The 21,845-nt window shown below is 41.7% G+C and overlaps 1 protein-coding gene across 3 annotated transcripts in view; it reads right to left on the reverse strand.

Moving 5' to 3' along the window:
- Positions 1 to 18,789, reverse strand: part of Ppil4 (peptidylprolyl isomerase like 4) — a 33,655-nt gene extending 14,866 nt beyond the window's left edge. For 2 of the 3 annotated variants that reach the window (XR_013045112.1, XR_013045113.1), the window contains exons 1-9: positions 18,639 to 18,779; positions 15,478 to 15,545; positions 15,328 to 15,392; positions 13,712 to 13,829; positions 13,032 to 13,174; positions 11,956 to 12,052; positions 11,015 to 11,131; positions 7,160 to 7,284; positions 4,152 to 4,218 (exon numbers count right to left, since the gene is read on the reverse strand). Coding sequence is in view for 1 of the 3 variants with exons in the window: in XM_006984446.4 (XP_006984508.1) it covers positions 4,152 to 4,218; positions 7,160 to 7,284; positions 11,015 to 11,131; positions 11,956 to 12,052; positions 13,032 to 13,174; positions 13,712 to 13,829; positions 15,328 to 15,392; positions 15,478 to 15,545; positions 18,639 to 18,708 (870 nt within the window). In the remaining 2 variants the exon portion in view is untranslated. Of the gene's footprint in view, positions 1 to 4,151; positions 4,219 to 7,159; positions 7,285 to 11,014; positions 11,132 to 11,955; positions 12,053 to 13,031; positions 13,175 to 13,711; positions 13,830 to 15,327; positions 15,393 to 15,477; positions 15,546 to 18,638 lie in introns of all 3 variants that reach the window. The other variant, XM_006984446.4, reaches the window with a different exon arrangement.
- Positions 18,790 to 21,845: the final 3,056 nt, after the last annotated feature.

The raw sequence follows: 21,845 nt of genomic DNA on the forward strand, positions 1-21,845 counted from the left end.
AAAACAGAAGTTTAATGAGGTCCAGTACAGAAGCAGCCAATGGTTGGAACCATTATTTGAACTGAGGTGGTCTGACTGTAGTGGACACACATACACTTACCACCTGGATGATGCAAGTCTACAATGCTAGTTACTCAAAACTCAAAAATACTATATCCTCAAAGTGAACGTTGTCTTCATAAATTTGGTGTTAAAAGTAATTTAGCAGGGGTTGGGGATAGCTCAGAAGTAGGACACTTGCTTACTGTGCACAAAGAACGGGTGGGGGTGGGAGGGATCTCTAGAACCAAACAAAAACCTCTGGCAAGCCAGGCAGTGGTGGCACACACCTTTAATCCCTGCACTCAGGAGGCAGAAGCAAGTGGATCTCTGAGTCTGAGGCCAGCCTGGTCTACAGAGCTAGTTCCAGGACAGCCAGGGCTATACGGAGAAACCCTGTCTCGAAAAAACAGAAACCAAACCAAACCACAACCAAACCCTGGAAATTTGGCAGCAGTATCTGGACCTAATGGGGGACTATGACCATTTTCAAAATCAACTTAGTATGACTGGTCATTTGTTTCAATGCAGAAATATTTCTGTAATTAATTACAGAATGCTGGCCTAGTGAAATACTCCATAATCAACAAATGGAATGTGAGTTCAAGCCAGCCTGGTCTATATAGAGAATTCCACGCCAGCCAGGTCTACATAGTGAGGTTCTATCTCAAAACAACAAAACAAACAAGCAAACAAAAAGTTAAAGGACTCACACTACAAGATGTCTAACATAAGCATGGCACCAGCACCTAGAACCAGACTTTAAACACATATGAATGAATGCCTGAACAAAAATGGTCCCACAGAGCTCTGGGAATAGGAAGACCTTTATGTTTAGTTGGGCTGAGTCACATGAGTAAGACAAATGAAATGCAGTGGAACACAGAGGGCAGAGACAGATCACAGACCCCTCCAGCAAACCCCTACCACACAGCATGGTTTATGAAAACAGTAGAGAGGGACTGAACACAGAGCTGGCTGAGTAGGTTCTTGCACTTGCTGCTTTTGTAGAGGACCTGTGTTTGGTTCCTAGCACCAATCAGCTCAGAACCACCCACAACTCCAGTTCCAGTGAGTCCAGTGCCCTCTTTTGGCTATAAGAACACCGGGCACACACATGGTGCACATGCATACATACAGACAAAACATTCACAGACATAAAATTAAACAAAGCTTAAAAAATAGTATAGAGAATATCTTTAGGTCTTTAGAGTAAGCAGAATTTTTAGAGGCTGTGTTGAGAAAATGTTGACAAATGGGGCTAAGTTAAAACTATTACTTTTGAGTTTATCAAATGACACCATTAAGAAGGGAAATGAAACACACACACACACACACACACACACACACACACACACAAAAGATCAGGCAGTGGTGGCACATGCCTTTAATCCCAGTACTCAGGAGGCAGAGACAGGGGGATCTCTGAGTTCAAGGCCAGCAAGTTCCAAGATAGCCAGGGCTAGGCAAAGAAACCATGTCTCAGAAAAGAAAGGAAATGAGAAATCCACAGAACAAAAGATATGTATGTATGATATATTTTATATATGATATATATATCATATTAAAAAGAGCTTGCATTCATAACATAAAGAGTTCCTGAAAGACAATAAACGGCAGGATACGCAATAGGAAAGCAGGCAAGCAACCTTGTAATAAACAATCTTAATGGCACAAATGTGGAGTGAAGGGCAGGCAAACCTTGCATATGCTCTTTGCTTTAGGAGCACATTTGGGCCAGTGAGATGGTTTAGCAAGTTAAAAGTACTTGCCACAGAAGCCTAACAACCTGAGTTTTATCCCTGGAACCCACAAAAAAGCCCGATGTGGTGGCACTCATCTGTAATCCCAGCACTAATACAGCAAAATAAGAGGTAGAGGCAAGATGAGAGGTAGCCTCAAGTACGTAGCATGGCAGACAGAAATGAGACACCTTGCTTTAGAACAAGGAGAAAGAATAGAATCAATTCCCAAACGTTGTCCTCTGACCTCCACATGCAGGCTGTGGTATGTGTGTATCCCCCCATACGAATATTGACAGCAATAACAATGAAATCTGGGTTTCAGATACTATTTTTATATGTACGTTTGCCTGACTGTATGTCTGTGCACCACTTGTGTAGAGTGCCCATTGAGGCCACAAGAAGGTGTTGGAGCTCCTGGGGTTAGAGTTACATACAATTGTGAACTAGGATGGAGGTGCTGGGAATTGAACCTAGATACTTTGGAAGAAAACCAATGTTCTTAAGCACTGAGCCATCCTTCCAGCTCCTAAAATTTGTTTTGTTTGTTTGTTTGAAGTATACATGAGCTGGGGAGATGTATCGGTGGATAAACACACTTGCTGAACAAGTATGAGGCCAGAGTTTGCCTCCTCAGCCATGGAAATGCCAGGTAGGTGTGGTGGATGACCTATCAGGAGGTGGAGATGGGCTCTCTGGAGCAAGCTAGTCCAGCCGCAGGCTTAGCAAGATCCTGCCCCAGTAAATGAAGTAGTGAGCAATTAAAGCAAGACAGCCAGCATCAGCCTTTGGCTCCATATCCACAAGCACACAAGCACACACACACACACACACACACACACACACACACACACACACACACACACACAGACATCCAAATGGTAATAAACGTGAGGAGAGAACAAGTACTCAAGCAGAGAAGTGTGAAACAAACCACGATAAAGCATTACTACAGTAGCTGGAGAGCAGGTCACCAGGCAGCTTCCTGCTTTTGCAGAGAACGGAGTTTGGTTGCCAGCACCCATGCTGGGTGTTCAGTCTTTGCCCTAAAGCTGACCTGAACTATGTATCCATAGAAAATGACCTGCCTGCAGGAAACTGAAAGACAGAGCAGTCACCAGTCTCCATGCTACAAATGAAACCTTACTTGTAAGCAATAATAATAGAGGTCGATGACAGAACAGTCAGATTGATGAAAAGTTTCCATCGTAAGCCAAAAGCAAAGCTCTCTTTTCTGCTGGCACCAATAAACTTTGAAATATATAAATTTTAGTACATATGACACAGTATCTAGGTATGATCTGCTACTGTATGCTTTTCCTAATCCTCCATTATTCATCTTAAACCCCTAGGATTTAACACAGTGCCAAAAATACAGAAAATATTCAATAAATACTTTGGAATCAATGTAACTTGCAATGAGGCATTACTAGACACTAACTGGCCCAAAGCCACATTTGAAAACAAAACAAAAAAACAACAATAAAATGCAGCATAGATAGGTAAACTCATCAGGAACAGTGCCAGACATATCCACACTCAAATCCTAGCCATGACATCCTCAGGTACATGATGTTGAGTAAACCACAGGACCACCCTGTCTCTGTTTTGGAAAAATAAAGACAGCATCTATCTCCTAAGTTGTACATATTACATACAGGAAAAGTAAGGTAATGTCTGACCTGGAGTAAGCACTCAGCCGGCCAAGCTCTCATCACCACTGCAGATCTAGCAGCAGCTTCCTGACCCTTCCTCTGAGGAAGGAAAGCCTCAGGAAGAAGAGTAAGTAGGTGAGCGCTGCCCAGTAGCTGGCCAGGGACTGAGCCTGCATTCATGTCTAGATCTTAACACTCCCCCATTTTTCTTCCTGGTACTCAGGTTACAATAAACAGTCTGTGAAGGACTTTTTCTAAAACAATTATGTTCAGACAGATTGTACCTGAACCCACAGTAAACATATATTACCATCAGTAAATGTCGAATTTATTCCCAGTGTAAAGTTACAATAAAGTTAACGTTCTTAGATGCCTAAAGAAAAACACAATACTAGAAACTAAAAAAAGTACTATAATTTTTCATTTTTAAGATTACTCAAGTTCGAGGCCAGCCTGGTCTACAAAGTGAGTCCCAGGACAGCTAGAGCTGTTACATAGAAAAGACCTTGCCTCAGAAAACAAACAAACAAACAAACAAAGACTACCCAAAAACAAAACAGCCAGGTGCAGTGGTGCACACCTCTAACCAGACTCTACACAGGAGGCTGAGCAGGAAGATAACCAGTAGGACATCAGCCAAGGCATCACAAAAGAACCCACCCTCAGAAAAGAAATAGTGAAAACCAGAATCTGGTATATTTAAACTATGACATACCTTTTCGAATTCAATAAACGCATAACAGAGGGATTCTCCTGTTTTCCAATCTCGGATAACTTCACAACTGAAAAAAAAATTTTTTTTTTGAAAAGTCACTTAAAAAAAAAGAAACTATTTGCTCTAATTCTTTAGGCCAGAACAAAATAAGTCAGTTATTAAACTTAGGGATGGCTTCAAAGTTTTCAGTAACAACTCTATTTACACACACACACACACACACACACACACACACACACACACACACACACACACACACAGAGCTCATCCATCCAGTAACTGAATTATCTAAACTCTATTCCAAATACACAAACTAGGCTATAGTGGTGGAGGTGGGGTCCGGCTTCCTTTTAACAAGAATAAACTGCTAAGCTCTTTTCATTTTAAAATTATTTATTTTTACATTTCTGAGACAAGATCTTTTTGTGTATCCCTGGTTGGCCCGGTACTCACTATAAAACCCAGGTAATCTCAAACTCACAGCCATCTTGCTGCCTCGACCCTCTATGTACTGAGATTAAAGGTGTACACTATCATGTCCAGAAAAATCTTTAAATCCTAAAGTCTTCTTTAGTCTAAACAAAAAAGACTTAAAGAATGTTACATAGATAAGTGCTTATTAGTACATTTATCCTTTTGAATTAGATACAAGGACCCACTATGAGGCCCTGGCTAGCCTGGAACTCATTATGTAGACCAGGCTGGCCTTGATCATAGAGATCTTCCTGCTGCTGTCTCCCAAGTGCTTAGGTTAAAGGCATGAGTCACCACAATTTAGGCTTTGGGTTTTAAAGTAAACGAGGCTCAAGCACTGTAAGTACAGTTATACAGAACTAATTCGCCAAACAATATCAAGGGAAAGAAATCAAGAAGGTAGAGTTGAAAGTGGCTGGTTTGTCTCTCCCCATGTATCATATGAACCATTTTTAGAAACATTAAAGGGCATCCTAAATGTAGGACATGTTAATCAGTTAGAAAATAGTCTCCTTTGACCAGCTTGGTATATTTTTGCATTAATAATACAGGGAGGGGCCGTGAGATGGTTCAGACAGTAAAGGCACTTGCTCCTGGGACTGGTGACCTGAATTCACTCCTGGCGCCCACATGGGGGAAGAGAACCATCTTAGCTGGGCGGTGGTGGCCCACACCTTTCATCTCAGCACTCGAGAGGCAGAGGCAGGCAGATCTCTAAGTTTGAGAACAGCCTGGTCTACAGATCAAGCTCCAGGACAGCCAAAGCTACGTAGAGAAATCCTGTTTCAAAAAAACCAAACGAGAGAGAGAGAGAGAGAGAGAGAGAGAGAGAGAGAGAGAGAGAGAGAGAAAACCATCCCCTGCCAGCTGTATATATTTTCTAAAAAGCTAGTACCAGTTTATTTTTTAAATAATAATAGTAATAATGGCTAGAGAGATGGCTCAATGGTTCAGAGCACTTGCTGCTCTGCCAGAGGCCCCGAGCTCCACTCCCAGCAACACACTAGATGACTCACAGCTATCTATAACTCTAGCTCGGACCTGGTGCCCTATTCTACCCTCCAAGGACTCCTTCATACATGTGGCATATATGCACACAGACACACACAAACTTTTTAAAAATAATAATATTTTAAAGTAAATACTCAATGTTAAAAAATGATAATAACAACATAGGGGAAATTAACCAAAGAAAAAGATTTTAACTGGGGTAGTCTGGTAGTTTATAAAGTGCTTGTCTTGAATGCATGGGAACCTGAGTGTGCAATGGTATGAGCTTGCAATCCCAGTACTAGAGAGGTGGAGACAGGAGACAGGTGGATCCCTAGGACTCAGTGTGGCCAGCCAGCACAGCCTACTTGGTGAGCGCCAGTCAGGAAGAAACACAGCCTCCAAAATATAAATGAATAAATAAATAAATAAATAAATGATAGATAGACAGACAGACAGACAGACAGATAAGAATGTGGACAATGCTTGAGGAAAACACCCAAGGTTGTCCTCTGGCCTCTACACACCTGTACATGCAAAATAAAAATAAAACCCATAACAACAAATCACAATTTTTTGCTTTTGAGGTGTGGTAATGCAAACTTATAATCCCAACACTCACGAGTGTGGAAGATAGGCTTAAGGCCAGAGTAGGCTACAATAGTGAGACCCTGTCTTAAAAAACTTGTGCACTCACACATGCAAAACACACACACACACACACACACACACACACACAGCTGGACACAAAGTGTACTTGATAAAGAGTTTGCCAAGTACACAAGAAGCCCGAGGCTCATTCCACAGAACCACGGAAACGGCCTGTGGCAGCCACCTATAACCCTAGCACTCAGGAGGTGGAGGCCGGAGGACCAGGAGTTCCAGGTCATCCTTAGCTACATGATAAGTTTAGAAAATAAACACATAAAACTTGGAAATTTTAATACTGACATAGATTGCTAATAATTTTAGGAATTAATTTAAATAAGTATTTTAAATACTAAATAAGGTTGTTGAGAGTATTATACAAGTAGACAAATTGCTCAACTCATATTTTATTGTGAAAATGTGTTAAGAATTGAAGAATCACTCAAACATTTAATTTGTGCATATGTCTGAAAACACACTTTTCTTTCCTACTGTTGAAACACACATCTATAAAAATTACCAGTATGAGATTCACCAAAGAAGCTGGCAGAGGGTTGGCTTAACAGGCATGATGCCCTAGGTTTGATCCTCAGCCCCACAAAAAAATAAAAACAAAAATTTTTAAATTCACTCAAAATCGACAAACTCACCAAAAATGTGTAATTAGGAAACTTCTGCTGAGTATTCTGGCATGGGGCTTTAAGCCCTAGCACTGAGGAGGCAGAGGCAGGAGGATCTCTGTGAGTTCAAGTTCTGCATGGTCTATATAGAAATTGCTGACCAGCCAGGTCTATAAATGAAACCGTTTCAAAAAGACAAAAAATAAAACAAACACCACACCAATCAATTAATACCTAGATATTCCCAAATCTCTCTTTCATTAATCCCGGGATTACCTTCTTATTGGTCCAAATCTTGAGAATATTATCTCCAGGTCCTCATCTGTGGTCACTGGATTCAATTTACACACAAACAACACATTTTCTGGAGGTTTAATATCTGCATCAGGTAGGTCTCCCACCTAAAGTTACAAATAATCAAGCATACAAATCAATTCCTTTAGTTTCTATTCCAAATATTTTGTCCAAGTCCACGACACTGATTTCCTAGAACCATCTAAATTTACAACATGAACTATAGGTTCAGGGTTTAAAAAAAAAATCTAAAAAACTTTCCAAGGGCTAGAAAGACAATTCATAAGATAAAAGTGCCTGCCATTAAGCTCAATGACCTGTGTTCAATTCCTAGGACTCAGATATGTTAAAATATGGTCCAAGAATAGAATGGATGAGATTTCTGAATGTTTGTAAGAAAACTCCAAGTAACCAAGACAAGAGTCTTGTGACCTCAGTTTCTTCAAAAATGTGGAATTTGTTCTTGGATTGTACTCTCATGCTCCTCCCAGGTGTAGTGGATAGTAGTGAGTTTACTTCAGATTATTCATTGCAACTGGCTATTGTTATTTGTTTATATGCCTACATGGAAAAACATGAGTCAGTAGTAGTGGTGCACACCTTTAATCCTGATACTCAGAAGGCAGAGGCAGGCGGATCTCTGTGAGTTTGAGGCCAGCTTGGTCTACAGAGAGAGTTCCAGGACAATCATGGCTACACACAGAAACCCTGTCTCAAAAAAGGAAAGGAAAAAGAAAAAGAAAAACATGTTTTTGCTGCACATGCAGCTTGCCCTTGTAATTATATACCTTACTCTTATGACTCCTCTTAACACTCAGATTATAAATTGTCTGATGCTCTGAATAAAGTTGACTTTATTCCACCTCATTTGTTGGCTCCATTCTCCAGGTTCTATCACCGTTAGAGAGGTAAACACGCATGGTAGAAAAAACCAACTCCCAAAATTTGTCTCTTGACCTCCACATGCACATCGTGACATGCATGTACACATATACAAAACACAAAACAAAATGTAATAATTTTTTTTTCAATTAAAGAAATCTGATATATTTTTCCTAGTATTAACAATACTAATAGCTAATGTTTTTACCTAACTTGATACTTACAAATCATTACTGCTAATTCTTCAAGCAATACCACAGTTTCCATTCATTTATTTCCTTTTCAAATTTATTTATATTTTAGACAGGATCTTACTGGAACTCAGATGGACTCAAACTTGTGGTCCTCCTACCCCACCTTCTGAGAACTGAGATTACAGGTCTGTGCCACCATTCCAAGCACAATTTCCACTTTTAAAGGCAAGAACAGTGAAATCAAGAGTTATAGCTAGGATATGAATCCAGATCCATCCTGGCTTCAAAATTCCCAAATTATCCCTAATTTCTCTTTTTTAAGTATTTGAATATCATGTTTTAAAAAGATGTAAAGCATAGGTTGTGACAATACAAACAATACAAACTGCTGGGGCTCGGGGTGTCAAAGCCCCTGCCACCTGATGAACTAAGCTGGATCCTCAGTGGAAGCAGAAAAACACTCTGGCACACTGTCCTCTGACCCTCACACACGCCCATTCACAAAATAAAAACAATGCACTTTGAAACGAATGAGTGAAATGAAATAAAAACTATCTGGCCAGGAACAAATGTACTCCCTGGTCCCATTGTCCTTGCTTCTCTCACAAAGATCACTTTTTCTTTTTTTAAGATTTACTTATTTTTTGTTTAGTGTTCTGCCTCCATGTGTGCCTGCACACCAGAAGAGGGCACCAGATCTCACTATGGATGATTGTGAGCCACCATGCGGTTGCTGGGAATTGAACTCAGGACCTCTGGAAGAGCAGCCACTGCTCTTAACCTCTGAGCCATTTCCCCAACCACACTCCCCCTTTTTTGTTTTTTGGTTTGTTTTGTTTTTTGAGACAGGGTTTCTCTATGTACAGCCCAGGCTGTCCTGGAACTCACAGAGCTCTGCCTGCCTCTGCCTTCCAAGTGCTGGAATTAAAGGTGTGTGCCACCAGCACCTGACAAGATCACCTTGGTTTTTTTTTTTTTTTTTTTTTCCTTTTTGGTTATTCCTTTTCATAGTCTAAGATGTTTACCACATACATCATTGAGCAATATATTATTTAGTTTCATTTGTTACTGAATTTTTGAAAAATATGATTATGTGGAATCTAGTCTTCGGTGATTTGTAATACCTAATTTTTTCCATACTGCTTTTCAATATGGAACCACAATTTCTACATAGTTTTTCCCTTAAAGTCTCAACCTATGCCTTTTCCTTTCTGCAGACTAAAGTCAAGATCAAAGTGAGCTGGAGCACCACACCGAGCACACTGTAGTGCACTTGCTGCACTTCCTACTAAAGAGCACAGAGGGCAGCAGTAGGTAGAACCATGAGGAGAGGAATGTGTTTCCCACAAGCGCTTTGAGGGCGACGATCTTCCCCTATGTGCATTTGAAAACCCTGAGATGATCATGTAAGAATCACCTACTGAATAAACACACCAAAAAGAAAACCTTGAAATGCAGAAACTGAAGAAGTTACAAAGCCGTAAATCTGGTCCACATTTCTGAAGCCTGTCAAAGGCAACAACAGTCTACTAACTACGTCCAGTGAGAAGTATCACAGCCAGGAACGGCAGCACACTCCGGGCTGGAGTCCACGCTACCTGGTAGGCTGATGAGCCTAGGAGATTGAGACTAGCCTGGGAAGCACAGTAAGACCCTGTCCAAAAAAAAAAAAAAATCCTAACACAAAAGAGAAAAAACAAATCAATAAAAATCCATAAATGACAGAAAAACAAATAAGAAAGAAGTTAATGGGGGAAAAAAAGCTTGCAGGAGACTGGGGACATGGCTCTGTGCTTAGGAACATGCACTGCTCTTTCAGAGAACCTAATTTTGGTTCCCAGAATGCACGTCAGGCTCACGACCACCTGTAACTCCAGCTCCATGAAGACCTGACACATCTGGCCTCCATGGGCACTTGTGCTCATACACACTCACACGCAAACACACATACACATAATTAGCTGGGCTGATATAGCTAGCCAAAGAAATGTGATTCATTATAGGGAATTAAATGATTCATCAGCTCAAAATAGAGAACAGTTATTCTCTAATATACATAAAATGGAGTCATAAATAATGTTCAAAAATTATATGAAAACTAAAATTCAATAAATATTTATAACTTAGATAGCCATCTCCTATTTTTTTTTTTTTTTTTTTTTTTTTTGGTTTTTTCGAGACGGGGTTTCTCTATGTAGCTTTGCGCCTTTCCTGGAACTCACTTGGTAGCCCAGGCTGGCCTCGAACTCACAGAGATCCGCCTGGCTCTGCCTCCCGAGTGCTGGGATTAAAGGCGTGCGCCACCACTGCCCGGCACCATCTCCTATTTTTTAAATTTCTATTTTTACATTTACTTGTGTATGTGTGTGTGATGCGTGTGTGTGAATGTGGGTGTGTGCATGCCATGGTGTACATATAGAGGTCAGAGAGCAGCCTACAGAAGGTGGCTCCCTCCTTTCACCATGTGTGTTCTGGTGATCCCACCAGGTCATCAGGCTTGACAGCAATCACCTTCAACTCACCACCTCACCTCACCCCTCCCAGCTTTAAAAAGACACTCAGTAATTTACGGAAAAACAGAACCAAACTGTTATTTTCATGTTATTAGGTCCTATAAAATGTAATCCAGGAAGGAAATCTCACTAAATTTTTACTAGTTTATTATCACAAAAGCAGATAAGAATGTTTTATAGAAGTAACATAACATAAATGATGTAACGTGAGTTGCATAACAACTATTTGACCAAAATTATTATCTTACCATCTCTAGAAGAATAGCTTGAGTTTTAGCCTCTTTCTCGGCCTTTATTTCTTCGACTTCTTCAGCTGATCTTCCTTTGAAGTCATCAATTTCTTCATCTGCTCCTATTCGGCCACTCTGTAAAACAGAAGTTAAAGATCTGAGCATCATGGAAGATACCATGTTTTATTCTTGGCCTATCAGACATAACAGAATAGAAATTTATGAGCTCTGGGAACTCATTTCAATTAATTCTAGAGTATTTGCCAGACTTGGCTTCTGACTGCAAAATCAAAAGAAATGTTTACATAGGTACTATTATCCAACTAAGTGTTCAGTAGAAAGGATACATAATTGTACAATTAAATACCAAACTCAACCATAAATTCAGCTTTGAGAAAGCCTTGTGAACACCTTAAATTTATACTTTAAAATGCCTGGGAGAACATTCTTTACAGTCCACATAAATGCCTGGGTCTAGATTGGCTCCAGAATATCCCCACTTAAAAAGTATCTTATAAGATGATCTTCAGTTTGACCTTGAGGCTATTCTCCTAGAGTTGGGTGACAGAAAACCTTCCCAAAGCACTGCTTATATGAGGTTTCAGAACTAAGACTTCTGGCAGAATAGAAACTAAAAGACAGAAATTGAAGAAATAATGAAACAACTACAAAATAAGCATCTCTATGGGCGAGAAAAGAATTCTAAACTTGCTCTAGTATAATAGATAAACAAGATAAAAAAATAGAAAGAGATATTTTAATATAACTATACAAAAATGTGCTACTAGCTGGGTGTAGTGAGCACTCCTTTAATCCCAGTATGTGGGAGGCAAAGGCTGTCGAATCTCTATGAACTTCAGGCCAGCCTGGACTACATAGCAAAATGCCAGGCCAGCCCAGGCTACATTGTGAGACTGTCTCAAAAGAAAGAAAACAAACAACACCAAGGTGCTACTTACATCTAATTGTTCCCTTGTAGGCTCTGGTGATCGATCAGGAATTAATAAATCAGGAGGGTCATCAAATGGATCATCTAAAATCACTGTATGATTTATCCTTACAAAATAAATTTAAGTCAAATGTTACATTTATTTTAGAGTCCATACTTATTTTTTCACAGATTTTAACATATAAGTATTTCTAATGTCCAAAGACTCCACGGTGGTATTACTGACCTACAGTATACTTTTAAAATGAGCTGTACTGTATTTCCTTCTATATTATTGTTCTGTATTACTTTATGACGTAAATTAAGCTGGACATGATGGCACCTGTAATCCCCAGCATTCAGAGGTCAAGAGAAGAGAATCACAAGTCTGAGACTAGCCTAAACTAGAAAGGAAGTTTCGGGTAAGCTGGGTAACAGAGTGAGACCCTGACTCAAAATACACACATGAAAAACTAAAGAGAGAAAGAAAGAAGAAAAAAGTAAATTTCTAAACCTTGTTACTTGTGCCCTGTTTTTTAATAATCCACCTCTTAAAAAAAAAAAAAACTGAAAGAGTAATTCTTACCAATATAACAATCAGTACAAGAGAAAGAAAATAAAAGTTCCTTTTCACGAGGATTCTAATGATCTCATATTAATTCACACTTCAGAATTATTCTGGAACTAGTTGTGACAGTTAATTTCAATCATCAACTTGACAGGATCTGACACCTGGAAAGGGAGTCTAGATTAAAGTGGTCTGTGGGAATGCCTGTGAGGGATTTTCTTTCTTTCTTTTTTTTTTCCTTTTTCTTCCGAGACAGGGTTTCTTTGTGTAGCCCTGGCTGTCCTGGATCTCACTCTGTAGACCAGGTTGGCCTCGAACTCACAGAGATCCACCTGGCTCTGCCTCCCAAGTGCTGGGATTAAAGGCGTGTGACACTGCCACCTGGCCTTATGTTACTTTAGTCAGAGTATTTTATCACAGAAAAAGAAAAGAAACTAAGGTTTTAGTCCTACGTGGAGAAGTCTCATTCAAGCCATTCCATGTTCAATATCACAGCGTTAAAACATTCTAATACGTTAAGATAGTAAAAGTAAACACACCTGATATCTTGATATGGTACAAAATCCTTGTCTACAAAGGTCTCATTGATTTTCTTCACTATGTCCATGCCTTCCGTCACTTCACCAAACACTGTATGAACACCATCAAGGTAATCTAGATTGTCTCCTGTAGTAATAAGAAACTAGACCGAAAGGCACATAATAAATATTAATATATATAATATATTATATATATGTGTGTGTGATATATATATATATATATATATGAAATTATGTATAACTCTAAAGAACACACCAAGACTCTACATTTACTGTATCAATTCTTGCACACTTATTTCTAGAACTAAATAAAAAAGACTGTTTATATCGACAGGTGCACAGATGTCCCCTGATAAACAGAAGAGGTGTGGTGTGGCCCCATGTGCACGCAGTGCCTATAGAAGCCAGAAGAGGGCATCAGATGCCTTGGAACTAGAGTTTCAGAGCATTGTGGATGCTAGAAATGGAACTGGGTCCTCTGGAAGAGCAGTTAGTGCTCTTAACCATTAAGCCATCTCTCTGGCCCCCCTTTTAATGTAGGAAAGAAATAATTTGGTATTTTCCCTAAAAAATGTCCTTTAGTACATCCTCTCATTACTGAGTAACTTGAAAAGATAACTTCATGGGCTCCTTCCAGTTCTTCACGCCCAAGCAAAGCTCATCTCCATCCAGGTCCTCACCTGAGATCCGTGCTGGTCACTGCCATTGTTCACCATGGACACAGTGCCTTTCTTTTTGTGCTTGATCCTTGGCACTTTTTCTGCCTCAAAAAAGCTTGCTTGATCACCATACAGTTGTCTGAAAGTATACAATAAAGTTATAAAACTTACATACTCTCAAAATGAGATGCAGATACTGTAACAGTGTAACTGTCTTTACCGATATCCCACTGTGATTCAAATACTCCTTTCTTCTTACAGGCATTCTGGGAACCTAGGGACTACCCTAGAATATGATCAATATTTTAACATGAAGATTGAACTACAGCAATTATACTTTGGTCTTATTTAAAAATAAAAGGTTAAGACCGGGCGGTGGTGGCGCACGCCTTTAATCCCAGCACTCAGGAGGCAGAGGCAGGCAGATCTCTGTGAGTTCCAGGCCAGCCTGGGCTACAGAATTGAGTTCTAGGATAGGTGCCAAAGCTACACAGAGAAACCCTGTCTCTGAAAAAAGAAAAAGAAAAAAAAAAAAAAAAGAATCTTGAATCTGAGCCAAGACTAAGCTACATGGTGAGTTCCAGGCTACAGAATAAGACCCCATCTCAAAGGCAATCAAAGAACAGATAAATGAAAAGGGTGGGGATATAGCTCAATCAGGAGAGAGTACGTTCAGAATGCACAAACTGTGGGTTCGATGGCTAGCATGTAAAGCCAGGCGTAATGGTACATGCTCTAATCCCAGAGCTTGGAAAATGGAGGCAGGAAGACCAGTTCAAGCCCATTCTCAGCTTGACAGAGATTGAGTTCAAGGTCAGCCTGGGCTACATGAAATCCTCCCTCTAAATACATACATATACACTGTCCTGGTTGGGGTTTTGTTTTGTTTTATCAAGTTGACAGAAGCTAGAGTTAAGAGTTATCACGAAGAGGAACCTAAATTGAGAAAACGGCTCCATCAGATTGTCTGTAGGCAAATGTATAGAACAGTTTCTTGATTAATGATGATGTCGGAGGGCCCAGCCCAGTGGGAGTCAGTGCCACCCCCAGCAAGTAGTTCCAGTTTGCATAGGAAAGCACACTGAGAAAGTCATGAGGAGCAAGCCAGTAAGAAGCGTTCCTTCAAGGCTTCTGCTTCAGTTCCCGCCCTAAGTTCCAGTCCTGACTTCCGTTATTAATGGAGAATTACCTGAAATAAATAAACCCTTTCCTCCCCACGTTTGCTTTTTGATCATGGTGCTTTATCACAGCAATGGAAACCCTAACTAGAACATGTACAGCCGGGCGGTGGTGGCGCACACCTTTAATCCCAGCACTCGGGAGGCAGAGCCAGGCGGATCTCTGTGAGTTCCAGGAAAGGTGCAAAGCTACACAGAGAATCCCTGTCTCGGAAAACCAAAAAACCAAGAAACAAAAAAAACATGTTCAGGCTGGAGAGATGGCTCAGAGGTTAAGAGCACTGGCTGTTCTTCCAGAGGTCCTGAATTCAATTCCCAGCAACCACATGGTGGCTCACAACCATCCGTAATGAGATCTGGTGCCTTCTTCTGGCCTGCAAGCATGCATGTAGGCAGAACACTGTATACATAATAAATAAATAAATGTTTAAAAAAAAAAACATGTTCATAAGAACTTACCCGAAGACAGACTCTCCTCCACGGCCGGTCCCCGTAGGATCTCCGGTCTGTATGATAAAATCCCTCTATAACATACAGAATTATTTGTTAATTCACAGTTTGCTATACGTTTCCAATAACAAAGAGCATGACAAACATCTACCAACTCACCTGTACATTGTGAATAAGGCAATAATTGTAATATTTTATTTTGCACAACTTCAGAAAATTCAAGCAAGCTGAAAAAAAGTAAAAACTAAATTTATTACCAGAAAGCAAAATTCAGTTTTAAACAAATTTGTAGAAGCACAATTAGTACAACTTAATCTCTACATTCACATTTTTATTGAAAGAAAAACAAAGGTTCTGGTGAGGAGGTTCATAGGTAAAGATGCTTGCTGCCAAACCTGAAAACCTAAGTTCAATTCCCAGAACCTACATGTCAGAGAGAACAACTCCCGAAGGTTGTCCTCTGACCTCTGTAAGCATGCTGTGGCATACACTCATTTATATACAAACAATAAATAAATGTCAAAAGAACAAGCCAAGTCCAAAGCCATAAGAAGGGGCACTACGACTTTATAAAAGTCAGCTTCTTTGAGGGTGTAGCTACTGGTATGTTTCCCATGCTGCAGTGGATGGTTCCACACCCATGCACATGTGGTAGTACCAGCTAGATATGAAGCTGGGAGGGGGACATATTAGAGGGATATGAAAGGAGTTGGAGAGGAAATGGGGATTTACATGCTCATATCTCACTATATGGCATACATGGATGACAGTCTCAAAAATACAGAAAGAGTAACTAATACAGCCTTGGCAAGCTGTAAGCACACACATGCACACACATGTACAGAAAATAAGTAAAATATATATTTTTTAAAAGATGAAAGAGAACTGGGCATGGTGGCACAGGCCTTTAATCCCAGCACTCAGAAGGCAAAAACAGGCAGTTATCTGAGTTTGAGGCTAACCTGGTCTACAGAGCAAGATCCAGGACAGCCAGGGCTACACAGGGAAACCCTGTCTTGAAAAACCAAAAAGAAGGGAAAAAAAAAGAAAAAGAGAAAGAAAGGAAGGAAGGAAGGAAGGAAGGAAGGAAGGAAGGAAGGAAGGAAGGAAGAAAGGAAGGAGAGAAGAAAAAGAGAATTGGACTGGTAGAAAGTAAAAAAATGAGAATGATGGGGGTAGGGGACATGCTCAACGTCAGTGTTTAGCATGCAGAAGGGCCTGGATTAGATTCTCAGACATGTGCTACCATGCCTGGCCCCGGTAATACTATTTTTCAGTTATTTTTCTCTTATAGATACACACTAAAGTAATTTCAGATTAAATAAGTCCAGTAGGGGTAGGAGATCCTGTAAATGAAACAAAATTAGCTATGTGTTGACAACTAGTAATGAAGTTGGTCATGGGTACTTAAGATTTCATTTACTGATTATCTTCACTTTGTTTAAATTCTTTTCTTTTCTTTTTTTAAGTTCCCCCTACCCTCAGCAGAGTTTCTCCGTATAGCCCTGGCTGTCCAAGAACTCACTCACTGGGATCAAAGGTGTGCACCACCATGCCTGGCTTACTTAAAATTTTTCAGCAATTAAAATTAAAAAAAAAAATCAATCTGGACATGTGGATATGCTTACTATTGATTGGTAAGTAAGTATACACGTAACTAGATGCCCAGTCACTCTCCTTCAAATATATGCACACACGTAGACATGCTTTTGGTGTCCCAAGCTTTCTTTGCAGAACTCCTGCGTGTTAACAATGTGTGATAACCCTGTCCCCTCTTCAGGAGTGCACAACTCTGGGGAAAGGGGTCCATTCATTACGTAAAGTGCCGCTCTACATGCGGAGTGTCAATGGGGCTCCAGGAAAAGAAAACACAAAATCAAGAGACAAAATACAATTCCACAGAGCATCCTTGGAGCCCTCAGATCCAGCCACCCTTACACATCCAAGCTTATCCCAGTAACAGAAGGCAACTGAGAACTTTGTTTAAGCGCTCTTGAGTTGCATGTCTATCCCTTGACTGAGTATTAAGCAAAAACAACACATTCCTATGCATTACTTGCTGCACCATACCACTAGTACATGTTCTCAGAGTGGCAGATAACTGAGATAGCAAGTAAGGTACGGTTCCTACTCTCCTTGGGGCATGTTACTGAAAAAAGACAGTCATGCACATAGTTCCAGGACAGTTAAGTATAGGTTCTAATAAAATGAATGCCATTGTGATTTATAAAACCACCATCGCAGGCAGAACAGAAGGAACAGATTAACTTTGATCTTCTGAGCGCTGCACAGAAGAGCTCGTGTTTTATCTGAGATCGGAAGAGTCAGGAAGTTCCCGGAAGGATAAGCGTGGGGAGGAACGTGGACAGAGGCAACAGTAAGAAAATGGAAGAGTGCAGGAGAAAGTGGAGTGTTTGTGGGTGGAGGGGAGAAACAGTTGAGCGTGGGAGAAGGTGTCTGTGGCAGGAGGCACTCTGTGCAGTACGGCAGTTCCTTTCATTCTCCGCTAATCTCTGCATTCCGCAGGGGAAGGACAGCGATTGGAGCTAATCTCGCTTGGTTTCCCGATTCCCACAATGGATACAGGGATCACACAGCTGCCTATTATCATTCCAAGGCAAGTGTGCCATACTGTAATCCTTCAAATGCTGTGACCATCTGCAAGACACGTAAGACTATTCAGGACCTGACCTACCAGTACCTAACCTGACTGGAAGTCGGTGGCATCTGTTCCATCATCCCACATACCAGTTCGTTCCAGCCATGCCAAACTTCTTGCTACTTCCAGAAAAATCTGCAAACTGCTAAGAAAACCTCCCTTGCCACTCGTCTCCGAAAAAGCTAGTTTTCTTCCTTGGCTTGTTCCCAACCCGACTAGGGAAGAAGACTCGCTCACCTCTCTGTTTTCCATAGCAACGAACACGTCCTCCTCCTAGGACTCTTAAGTTAAAAGTGGGGCCCGCTCCGTTCTCCCTCCGTGGAAAACCAGGCTCCACAAGATGAGACGCCTAAACTCTAGCTGACCCCTGGCGCCTGGCTGGCTACCCACACCACACCGGCGGCAGACACCAGGTGTCGTGTAACCAGGAGGGAGGCGACGGCCACCCTCCCGAGAACCAGACGCACCCTGCCTGCTTTCATGGCGACAAATGACACTCACTTAAACCAAGCCCCCTCCCTCCCCACACACACACCAAATTTTTTTTTAAAGCCAAGGCCCGCTATGAAACCGAGCTCGAGCCAGAAACAGCGAAGGGAAGGGAACCTGGGCAGCGGGTTCGCGGCCCCCGCCGCCCGGGCGCGGAGGACGCAGGCCTCACCGCGCGGCCGCTCTTCGGTGTACAAGTCGATGACCACGTCGCCCAGAGTGGTCTCCAGAAGAACCGCCATGGCGCCGGCTTCTCCTCGGGAACAAACCTCCCCGGCGATGACAGGCGTAGGCAGCGCGCGGCTGCGCCTGACGTCACTGGCTGCGCGACGCGTGCGGCGTCATTCGCGAGCGCCGCCGCCGCCGCCCGGCTTGGAAGCGCAACTTCCGGCCGCCTGCTGACCGCGTCGGTGGCCCCGGCTGCTGACGGCTGCTGCGGGCTGTCGGCCGTCCGGCCTGCGGAGGCGTTTTGAAGGGTCGGCGTCGCCCTTGGTGACCCGTATAAAGGCCTGTCCCTCAAGAGGGCCATTCTATAGGGATATCGTATGCATCCGAGACCATCCCAGAGCAGGGAGGCCTCCAAACCCGCGCCGCGCCGCGGTCTTCCCTCGCCCTTGTAAGAGGGGGGCCCCGGGGATTCCAGTCTCTAGGCTCTCCTTCAAAAACGCCAGGCCGCAGGCGACCTGTTGCTGCAGGAAAAGGTGACTAACCTGCTTTGGATTTTTTTTTTTTAACCTACTGTTATGTAGCTCAGGACTGTACATGGTTTGGCAGCACGGGGAGTTATTTTGGGCGACATATTAGAATGCAATAGGCATCTATTTTTTTAAACACTTTTTTAAAAAGATTTATTTATAATGTATACAGTGTTGTGCCTACATGTGTCCCTGCAGGCCAGAATAGGGCGCCAGACCTCATTACAGATGGTTGTGAGCCACCATGTGGGTGCTGGGAACTGAACTCAGGACCTCTGGAAGAGCAGTCAGTGCTCTTAACCGCTGAGGCATCTCTCCAGCCCAGGCATCAATTTTAAACTTTTTAGTATTTACTTAAGGGAAGGGTGCTTGTTCGAGAACATGAATGTGGTGGTCCGCCTCTGACCACCCGCATTCCACCATGTGTTTCCTAGAAGTGGCTCTCAGGTCATCAGGACCATCTGCCTAACCTTTAAATTTCTCCTTATTAATATTCTAACTTAGGAGACTTACCAGAACTAATGTTTTGGAACGCTGATAACATACTTCCATAAGTTTATTACACTCTTTTCTGGCCAAACATTTTTCATTTTTATGTCGTTTTAATCTGTACTTGTGAAAATCAGAGACGTGATATAACAGATCATAGGCATATCCAAGAAGGTAAGGAGAAAAGGCTTTTTAAAGGTAAACTTACAAAAATGCTTTTTGAAACAATTCTAGAACTAGAAGTTCACCAAGCATGTGTATTTCCTTGGATTACAAGGAAATTAGGAAATAGAAGCTGGTAAAGAAAAATGAGCTTATTTACAGCCTGGTCCCATTTGGAAGGGTCTAATCTCAAACCCTGCACCTGTGTCCATTTTATAATTTAGAGAGTCATGGGAGAAGTGCTAGAACACATGTAGATTTAACTATGCAGGAGTTAATCAGACACTGGATGTATTTATATGTTCTGCTTATTAGTGAAGCCATATTGAATAGATCTCTTTTCTCTGCTTTCACTATTATTTATCTCTTTCATTGGCATGATTTAGATGGATGACTGAGCCTTTGTAGTTTGAGCTGGAAGAAAACAGGCTTATTTTCTAATAGCAGTACAGCATTTGCCTTGCATGTGTGAGTCCTTTGTTTCAAACTCTGTTACCAAAACAGCTATTTAGATCTGTTTTTGCACACACACACACACACACACCATTGACTCCATAAGATGCCTAAAAGCAAAATGAAAATTCTGAGATGTTAATGTCCTTAACTTTTCCTAATGTCACAATGGATTCTTAGAACAGCAGACCTTCTCAGGAGAGATATTCCTCAATGGAGGGCAATTCTAATAGCCAAGCCTACACAGTAAGACAGGATACAATTTTAAGAATAAGATCTAATTTCTCACGTTTAGAAGATGGCTCAGTGGCTAAAAACCTTGCCACCAAGGCTGACAACCTAAATTTGGACCTCTGAAACCCATAAGATAGAAGGAGAGAACTAACTCCCCAAATGCTACCCTCTGACCTCCATATGCACACCATATCCACTCACACATGCATTTTTTAAAAGTGTCTTGGAGTCTGGAGAGATGACTTAATGCTTAGTAGCACTGGCTGCTCTTCCAAATGACCCAGTCCAACACCTAGCAAGAACATGGCTGCTTATAATCATCTGTAACTCCAGTCCAAGAGGTCACACACCCACTTCTGGCCTTGAAGCATATTGCATGCTCATGGTTGACAGGCATACATGTAGGTGAAACACCCATACACATAGAATGAAAATAATTTTTAAAAAGTTTCTCAGGATGACACATTAAGGACTTTGTCGGGGAGAGGCTGGAGATGTAACTCATTTGATAGAATGCTTTCCTTGAGTGGATACAGGCCAGGGTAAGGTTTCTAGCACCATATAAACCAGGAATGATAATACACATCTGTAGTCCTGGCACTCAAGTTGTGGAAGCAGGAGAATCAGTTCAAGATCACAGTCACTATGTAGCAAGTAGAAGCAAACCTTGGATGCATGAGGCCCCGCCTCAAAAACAACATTTGAATCAGATCTGCACAGCATTCTGTGAGTGAAACCTGGAAGGAACTAAAGTATACATAGGAACTTACATACAGACTCATACAGCAGCATCCAAGACGGATGCACAGAGGCAGGACCAACATGCTGTGGGATGGTCTGTATATCAAATCTGTTGCTCTGATTGGTCAATAAATAAAACACTGATTGGCCAGTGGCCAGGCAGGAGGAAGTATAGGCGGGACAAGGAGGAGAATAATTCTGGGAAGCAGAAGGCTGAGTCAGAGAAACTGCCAGCCGCCACCATGACAAGCCGCATGTGAAGACACCGGTAAGCCACAAGCCATGTGGCAAGGTATAGACTTATGGAAATGGATTAATTTAAGCTATAAGAACAGTTAGCAAGAAGCCTGCCACGGCCATACAGTTTGAAGCAAAATAAGTCTCTGTGTTTACTTGGTTGGGTCTGAGCGGCTGTGGGACTGGCGGGTGACAGAGATTTGTCCTAACTGTGGGCAAGGCAGGAAAACTCTAGCTATACCAACATTTGCACCCAGTGTCCTGAAGGAATTGGCAGAGGAGTGACAAGACCTGGGAATCCATCTGTGAAGCACTGCCCACTAACTGGGACAGCATGGGTAATCGATTGTCCTAAGGAAGACTCCCAT

This window comes from Peromyscus maniculatus, chromosome 16 (assembly GCF_049852395.1).
Source record: "Peromyscus maniculatus bairdii isolate BWxNUB_F1_BW_parent chromosome 16, HU_Pman_BW_mat_3.1, whole genome shotgun sequence".
Lineage (NCBI taxonomy): Eukaryota > Metazoa > Chordata > Mammalia > Rodentia > Cricetidae > Peromyscus > Peromyscus maniculatus.